General features: G+C 63.1%; 1 protein-coding gene across 1 annotated transcript in view; it reads right to left on the bottom strand.

The window, feature by feature from the left end:
• Positions 1–377: 377 nt before the first annotated feature.
• LOC115913512 overlaps positions 378–8,113 on the bottom strand; it is a 10,679-nt gene continuing 2,943 nt past the window's right edge. Inside the window, exons 9-21 of the mRNA XM_030965558.1 lie at positions 6,192–6,232; positions 5,967–6,112; positions 5,130–5,176; positions 4,130–4,205; positions 3,862–3,889; positions 3,099–3,239; positions 2,856–2,987; positions 2,400–2,547; positions 1,885–1,937; positions 1,297–1,347; positions 1,085–1,167; positions 889–1,002; positions 378–576 (exon numbers count right to left, since the gene is read on the bottom strand). Of these exons, the coding sequence (XP_030821418.1) occupies positions 417–576; positions 889–1,002; positions 1,085–1,167; positions 1,297–1,347; positions 1,885–1,937; positions 2,400–2,547; positions 2,856–2,987; positions 3,099–3,239; positions 3,862–3,889; positions 4,130–4,205; positions 5,130–5,176; positions 5,967–6,112; positions 6,192–6,232 (1,220 nt within the window). The 3' untranslated portion in view covers positions 378–416. The remainder of the gene's footprint in view (positions 577–888; positions 1,003–1,084; positions 1,168–1,296; positions 1,348–1,884; positions 1,938–2,399; positions 2,548–2,855; positions 2,988–3,098; positions 3,240–3,861; positions 3,890–4,129; positions 4,206–5,129; positions 5,177–5,966; positions 6,113–6,191; positions 6,233–8,113) is intronic.

Raw genomic sequence — 8,113 nt, 5'->3', positions numbered from 1 at the left:
CGTGGTGCTGCTGATCACTGACCTGCGCCTTCCAGCCCAGCATTGTCACCCCGGCAGCAGCAAAGGGGCATTAATGTGAATTACAGCAGGGGCTGAGGTGTGGTGGCACTGAGGGACGGGGCTCTAAGGCAAACCGGGCTGTCCCCAGCGCAGGGGATGTGTGGGAGCACATCTGCACCCCTCGATGTGCTGAGAACAGGCAACTCATAGCATCAGTGAGAGCTGCTGCAGCTCCCTGAACCCTTCATGGTTACATGGAGGTGCCAACCATACCTTAGATCCTACACAGATCCTACCTGAGATCCTAGCCCCTGCTCCGTCATTACAATTCCCCCATTTTATTATTCTAGGGGTTTTGTGTTTTAGGACGTGGGGAAGGAGCAGAGATGGCTCTCAGCTCCCCCTCCCTGGTCCAGCTAAGCCTTGGGTGATGCTGCAGGCTGCAGCCTCTGCAGCTCCAGGACACGGACGAGGAGGAGGAAGGCGATGCTCAGGAGAAGCAGCCAGAAGAAAACCCAGTAGTGCTGTGGGAGGAAGAGCCACGGACGCCACAGCTCCGCTGCAGAGCCCTTGGACCTGGGAGAAGGTGATCAGGGACACTTGTCATCCGTGGGGGAGAGCAAATCCTACCTCCACCCCATCTGGGCACAAGGAGGATGTTTAACTCAGCCCCAAAACTCCCTGGCCCTTTTACAAGCCCAAGTGAGCAAACCTGAGGAGGGCGTGGGCAAAACTGAGCCCTGGTGGGGATGAGCAGAGGCAGCCAAACAACATCCCAGCCTTCCACCACTAAATCCCCCAGCCCCTGCCCAAGTGCTGGCCACCTGGGGAGCACAGAGAGGCCACCAGCCACGGGGGGATGCTGGGCACACCCAGGGTGCTGCTCACGTCAGCCCAAGCTGCTCTGGCTCCTCGCTCCCTGTGCTGGATCCTCTGCCATCTGCCTCTGTCACCAGCTTCCCAGTCACGGCGCTGTGCTGGCCCTGTGGCTCCAGCTCGCTCCTGGGGAGGGAGGGTACAGGGACAGTGCTGTGCCACATGGGCCAGTGGCAGCTGGATCAGCTGTGCCACCCAGCGCAGTTACCTGGGGGTGCTGGGCCAGCGCTGGGCTCCCTCTGGCTCCAGGTCACCTGCTGGGGCTGCTCGGCTCTCAGGGCTGGCACCTGGCTGGGCACACAAGGTGGGAGCATCAGTGGGGACCCAGAGCCCCAGTGGCACCCAGGCTGGGGACACAGCCCCAGTGGCAGCCAGGCTGGGGACACAGCCCCTGGCTGTCCCCACCCAACACGTCCTTACCAGGAGCTGCTTGGGGATGACGGCGATGCTGACCCTGCGGCGGGCAGACCCCTGCAACAGAGGGGTGGGGGTGAGCTCTGGGTGGCTGCTTCTCCCTCCTCCTTCCCCATCACCTCCCCAGCACGGGTAAGGGACACCACGGGACACTGCCAGCTCCCCCTGGAGCTAGGAGGGGAAGCTGGAAAGCCAGGGGAGGTCAAAGCCAAGAGGTTTGTGCCTGTCATTAGTGCTGCAAGCTGTCCTGGTGGGGCTGCCTGACCCCCTCCCCTACCTCTGGAGCTATGGGGGGATCAGTGTGGGATTCAAGGTGGTGCTAAAGAACAGCCAAGCCTGGGACCCTGCAATGGAAGAAGGATCTGCCTAAGATCTCTTGCACAGGCAGCCCTCAGCTTGCTGGGCATCCTGTCTGTCTACCAACAGCTCTCTGAGGCTTCCCCTGCATTCTGCTTCATCCCAGCAGATCTTCCCTGCAGCAGGCAGCTGGCTGCAGTGACATTGTCTGGGGACAAGTGGGTGTGTGGGGACAGCCAGTTGAGGGAGGGCAGCAGGACATGGGGAGGCAGTGGCTCCTGAACTGGGACCAGTTACCTGCTGGAAAGTCCTCTTCAGGGGCTGAGGCCTCAGCCGTGGCTCCACATCATCTGAGAGCAAAGAGAAGCTGCCTTACATCATCCCCCAACGCAGAGATGGGGCTGATGCACAGACAGACAGACAGACACAAAGCTGTCCTGGCCATGTGCTCTGTGCTTGGCACAGGTGGTGCCCAGGGAAGGAGGACCTTGTCCTGTGCACACAGTGGCACCTGTGGGGTTTGGTGTTTAGGGACAGAGTCCTTTTTGTGCATGGGGCCCCCCTGCCCTGCATTCCCAGCTGGGTTATGGCTCTCTGGCCACCAGCACCTGCTCCCACACTGATCTGCTGTCCCACTGTCCCCTCACAACTGTCCCCAGCTGTTCCCTTCACTGCACCATCAGCTGTTCCCCCCTGCCACTCCTCAGCTCACACCAGCCCTGGCTCTGCAGTGCAGGGTCACACTGGCCCCCCGAGGGGGTGGGCTGCTGGGTGCCAGCCCTGCCCAGCCCCGGGGGCAGAGCCCACCTCACCCTGGCTCTCTGCCAGCTGCCGGTTGTGGGAGTTCTGCTGGATCAGGCGCTTCATCTCCTCCAGCTCCGCGTGCTCCCGCAGGTGGTGCCGCTTCAGGTTCTCCACGTGCTGCACCATCACCTCTGCTGCCCGGCTCATCCGGGCCTCCTGCAGCCAGGCAGGATGGGGGATCAGGGCCCCTGAGTCTCCACAGGAGCCAGCTCTGCCAGTCCCTCCCTGAGCCTCCCCCCAGGGAGTGCAGGTGCATCCCTTCCACTCCCAGGGGCAGGTGGATGGATCCCTTGCAATCCCCCAGAGCACTTTGTGGGATTGCACCCTGCTAAGCACAAAAGTGAGGTCCAGGCCAGCGCTGTGAGGAGGAGGGACAAACCCCAGCAAGCCCAGGGATGAGGCTTCATCATCCCCAAGCCCATCTGTAGCACCTCCATCCCTCCCAGCCCCAGGCTGTGGCACACCTGGTGCACAGCCCCCAGCTTCTCTGCAGCACTGGTTGCCCTCTCCACAGCTGCTGCCAGCACGGTCAGGTCGTGCTGCAGCTGCTCCAGCGTCTCCTTGCAGCCTGCATTGGCACAGGATCGGCCCAGCCTCTGTGGGGGGAAACGATGGAGCTGCTGGAGCTGCCACTCTGAGTCGTCCAAACCCCTCTGGGGCTGGGTGATCCCAGCACGTGCCAGCCGCCTGCCCTGGTGCCCACCTACCTCCAGGGCAGCCCGGCACTGCCCCAGCTCCTCCTGGATGTTTTCCTCTGCTGCATCCCGCGCCCGTCTCTCCACCTGCACCCGTTGCTGCAGGGTGAACACGTCGCAGCGAAAAGCCAGGGCCAGGTGGGCAAAGGCTGCCTGCAGGGTGAGAGGTGGGACACAGGGGCAGAAGAAAAGCCACCAGGGCCATGTGCTGCTGTCCCCAAGGCACAGACAGACCCCCCAGCGTGCCACCATCAGGGCAGTGCTGGATAATTTAGCACTTGCCTTGCCCCGGCACCCTTAGGCTGCTGCAAGCTGGGGACAGTCCCCTGAGATGCCAGCCCAGGGAGACACAGCTGATAACGTCCCCCAGGCAGCTGATAACAAAATCCTGAGCCCTCCTGGCAAGAGCACACGCCGGGCAGACGCCAGCCCTCCCCTGGCTGGGTCCTGGCTGATGGCTGAGCCTGACTCAGCCCTGGCACTCGCAGGGAAATGATTTTTATTAGCGAGGCTCCCGCGCCTCCCCGGCCAAGGGCGCCCTTCAGCAGCTGCAGAGCACTTTGTGGGATTGCTGGGCACGCAGAGCACAGACTCCTGGAAATGCAGCTGCCTCCAAATGCCAAAAGCATCTCTGGGAAAGGGTTTGGGAGGTGGCTGCCAGGGCCCTGCGGTGCCTGAAGGAGCAGGACACAGCCATGGCACTGTGAGCCAGCACGGTGTCCCTGTCCTTGTGTCCCCTTTCCCCAGCCCACCCACAGCCCCCAGCAGCCCTCACCTCCAGATCCTGCTCGGTCAGAGCCACCCTGCAGAAAGAGAAGTGCTGTCAGGGACGGGGGCATCATGGGGGCTGCAGGCTGAAAATGCCCTTGCCCTGCTCCCAGGGGTGCCAGCCACCATGAGAAGTGGGAAGCCAAGTGCCCATTGTGTGGACAGCAACTCTTGTGCAATGGAAAAGGAGGGAAGTCCAATCTCTGAGCCCTGCTGTGCCCTGGATCCCCCTGTCCTGTAGCCCCCAGAGGGATGCAGGTGCTGGCTGGTCTTACCTGTGCAAGCCAAGCCTGTCCAGCACTGAGAGCTCACTGGGGAGGCTCAGCAGCGGCTCCTCCGGGGTTTCTGCATCTGCAGGATGGCAGTGGGGCCACAAGAGACCACACATGAGGGCTTTCCCTCGGCCTTCCCTCCTCCCTCTGCCCTCCTGTCCTAGCAGGGAGTGCTGCCCATGGTTTGGAACCCTCCCAGTCCTTACCCCAGCACCAGGGGGGCTTTGGTTCCTCCCAGGCCAGTCTCCCCTTGCCCATGTCCCCGGGGAGATGACCCCCATCAGAACATCTTCTCATGCTCGTCCCCAGCTACTCCAAACCTTCCCCTAAGGGGACCCAGGTGGGATGTGGGGTGGGGACTCACCCACCTCCTTTAGTGCTGTCACTGTCCCCAGGGTGCACAGGCTGCTCCTGCACGGCCCTGCCTGGCTCCTGAGAGGCACAAAGGTGATGCTGGGGCAAACCTCTCTGCACAGCACCCCGAGAAGAGCAGCACAGAGGGGCTGGGGGCCTGCCTGAGCCCGAGGAACCAGGCAGGGTTTGTCCCCAGCTGTCACCCTCCCCTCCCTCTCACCTCGCTGCCTTGCTCCACGCTCTGCTCGCTCCTGGCCAAATCCCCACCTGGGTGTCCCTGGGGGCTGCTCATCCTGCCTGGGGACAGAAAGGGAGCTGGGCAGCAGGGACCCCTCCCCAGCCTGACACCACTTCAGGAGAGACCCCCAAAACTGCCACTGGCACTTCTGCAGGCTCCCAAGGGACTGCCAGGTACCCCCCAAAATATCCCTGTGGGATTCAGGGAGCTGCAGCCAAACCGGGCCAGGGCAGGGGGAGGAGGGCAATGGATGCAGTGCAGAGGGTGGGGTTCAGCTGGTGAGGCAAATCCAGGGGATGGGATTGGGGTCCCGGGGCTGGAAAGGATTGCAGGCAGGGGAACTCTCCTGCTGCTCAGGGAGGGCGGAAAACCCAACCCTTGTGAGCCCATCCCCACCCGGGCTGCCCTTACCTTCATCCGGAGACGTGGGGAGCCCGGACAGCTCTGCCTGCTGCTCCCTGTGGAGGGAATCCCGGCTAAACCCTGAAGAAACTCAGGAAGCATCGGCAGCATCCCACCCCCCGCGCTCCCCCCGCTCCCTCCTGGGGCTGCTCCGGACCTGGCTCCTTCCCGAGCATCCTCCACTGCCTGCTCCGTGCCCGAGCCGCCCCCTCCGCTCCTGCCGCCGCCGCAGAGCCCCACAGAGGACCCGCCGGGGCCGTTTCCAGCCAGCAGTGAGTCACCAACAGCCACTGCCGTACTTTGCCTCAGCACGGCTTTTTGCTTTTTTTTTTTTCTGCTCCGGCTGCCAAGGGGACCTCGCTGCGAGCCGGCCTCTTCCAGCACCACAACACAGCCGGAGCCCAGGCAGGCACCATCTCACAGCACCCCACGGGGATGGCAGGCACCCCTAAAAGTGCACTGGGACAGGTTTATCACCCCAAAACCCTGTCCTGGGTGCCAGGAAGTCTGGCAGCTCTGCAGCATCCCTGCTTCTTGATGCTGAGGCCACCAGGGAGGGCAGGTCACAGGGGCTGCTGTGTGGGAGCCCAGCACCCAACTGGGAGAGGGTTTGAACCCAACTGGGAGAGGGTTTGAACCCCACTGGGAAAGGGTTTGAGCCCCCAAACTTTTCCCCCTGGCTCTGAAAAGGACTGCAGCGGAGCTTCTCCCTCTCCTCCTAGCAAGCCTGAGAGCAGGAGTTACCGTGCCACAACTATGCTCAGTGCACCTTGCCTGGCACTGCCATCGCTGTCCCATCCTTGCTGGCGTTTCAAGAACCTCCAGGGCAGGTTTTAGCGCACGTACCTCCGCGGTGAGGGGCTGGGCCGGCAGCTCGGCCGGTGCCGCTGCCGCCGCCGGCGCCCCTGGGCCGGTCCCTGCGCCTCCTCCTCCTCCCCCTGTCCCGGCGAGCTCCCTTCGAGCGGCTTCATGTGGCTCCAGGAGCGGCTCACCTATGGTGAGAGACCCGCATTAGCCGCCGCGCAGATGGAGAACGCCTCTAAATGTTATATTTTTAAAGCGTTTTCTCACCCAGCAGGAGCTTCGAGCTCCTCTGCTCAGCGTGGAGGCAGCTGTGGGAAAAGAGGTGGGGAGGCCCGCTGGGATTCGGGAGGGGGCTGGAGGGATTTGGGCGGGAAAGGGACGAGGAAAAGGAGAAATTCAATTCAATACAAGAGGGGGGACTTCCCTGCTTGCCACCCCCATTTCCTTCCCCCAGGGCACATTCCTTCCCCTCATTTGGGGCTTGTGGTGTGGGTCAGCTTCTTGGGGGTGGTGGATTTGCAGCATCCCCCTGCTCTCCAGGCTGCAGACATGGCAGCCCCTGAGCTCCCAGAGAGACAGACAGAAAAGATTTCCAAATGTAAGGGAGCTTGGAGAACCCATTTAAGCTGTTGTACAATGTTTAGAGAGTCAGAAGGATGCAGGAAGTTCACAAAGTCCCTCTCCCAGCCCAGGGTGACGGGACTGTCCCGGTGCCCATGGACATGCAGATTTGGGACAGAAGGAGAATTTTTTTGTCCAGGACAGGGAAGCAGGAGAGATCTAGGGGGACAGAGAGCAGGGACTACTTGAAGCGCCTGTGCAAAGCCTCGGCCAAGCTCAGCATCTCCCCGTGCCCGCTCAGCTCTGGCGAAGGTGTACTTTTTACACAGTGCTTGGCACCTTTCAAAGCCAGCCCATTTCACACCTATACAGCGGGAATTATCGCTGATAACTCCACCCGGGGGCTCAGGGCCTCCAGCCGGCGGGGAACACCCAAACTCGTGCCAGCAGCGAGCACCGGTCCCTGCTGCAAAGCGCTCAATCCATCCCACGGCCTCGCCGACACTCGCTGCTTATCTTTGCGTTCCGGATGGCAAAGATACGAGACACGCGGCTGCTTTAGCACAAGGAAACCCCCTGAGAAGCCAGAGCGGGCTTTCCCTCGGCTCGAACGCTCCCCGGACATCATTACCTGCCTGAGCTCGTCCCGAGCAGCCGGAGGCAGATGCTGGCACGCAGCTCGGAGCTGGCGCTCAGCCCTGGCGGGTCCCCATCGGGCTCCGGGGCTCCCCGCGGGGCAGAACAGCCGCATCTGCGGCGCTCGGAGCTGCCGGGGCCGAGCCCGAGGAGAGAAGGCCTTTAAAGGAGATGCATGAGAGCGCCTGGGAGCTCCCCGCGCCGGCCGGGGCGGGCAGCGGGGGCTGCAGGTGGCCAGGAAAGCTCTGCCAGGTCCCGCAGCCGCTCCGGGAGGTGGCAGAGCCGGGGAAGACCAGGACTGACCCCTCCTGTGACCCTGTGCCAGCAGAGCTGAGCCTCAGCATCCCCCCGGCAGGAGGCTCAGGCAGGCTGGGGGCAGCCGGGACAGATGGGGAACCCCCCGTGCTTCCATGGGGGGCTCAGCACCAGAATAAACCGTGATGGCTGATGAGGAGACCCTGCAGGCAGGCTGGGGGCAGCCGGGACAGATGGGGATCCCCCGTGCTTCCATGGGGGGCTCAGCACCAGAATAAAGCAGAGCGGCTGATGAGGAGCCCCCGCACGATCTGGTTGGGTGATGCTGCCCAGGACCCCCGGCCCTCCCGCCCCTCTCAGCAGCCCCACCATCCCCCCAGCGCCCCAACCCCTTTGCTCAGATCCATCCCATCCCCTAAAGCCGCTTTCTTCCCCTAATGAGCTTACAGCGGCTCGGGCTCCACCTGCAGCCCCACGGGCAGCAGCTGCTGCTGCCCCCATGCCCAGAGACCCCTGGGGGGCTGCAGACCCCTCCAGCCCTGCAAACTGCACCTCCCAGGGCAGGCTGTGCCCAGGCTCTGCCCCTCCTGCCAGGGCGAGAGCAGCCCAGGGCTTACAAAACGGGGGAGTGGAGGTGGGAGACCCTCGCAGGGAGCCCCAGCTTCCCCCCCAGCTGGCACATCAGTGGCCTCTGCCCCCCTGTCCTGGCATCCCAGGGCTGCTCCGTGGGACACACA

This window comes from Camarhynchus parvulus, chromosome 26 (assembly GCF_901933205.1).
Source record: "Camarhynchus parvulus chromosome 26, STF_HiC, whole genome shotgun sequence".
Taxonomy (NCBI): domain Eukaryota; kingdom Metazoa; phylum Chordata; class Aves; order Passeriformes; family Thraupidae; genus Camarhynchus; species Camarhynchus parvulus.
This window is presented reverse-complemented; position numbering and strand designations above follow the sequence as displayed.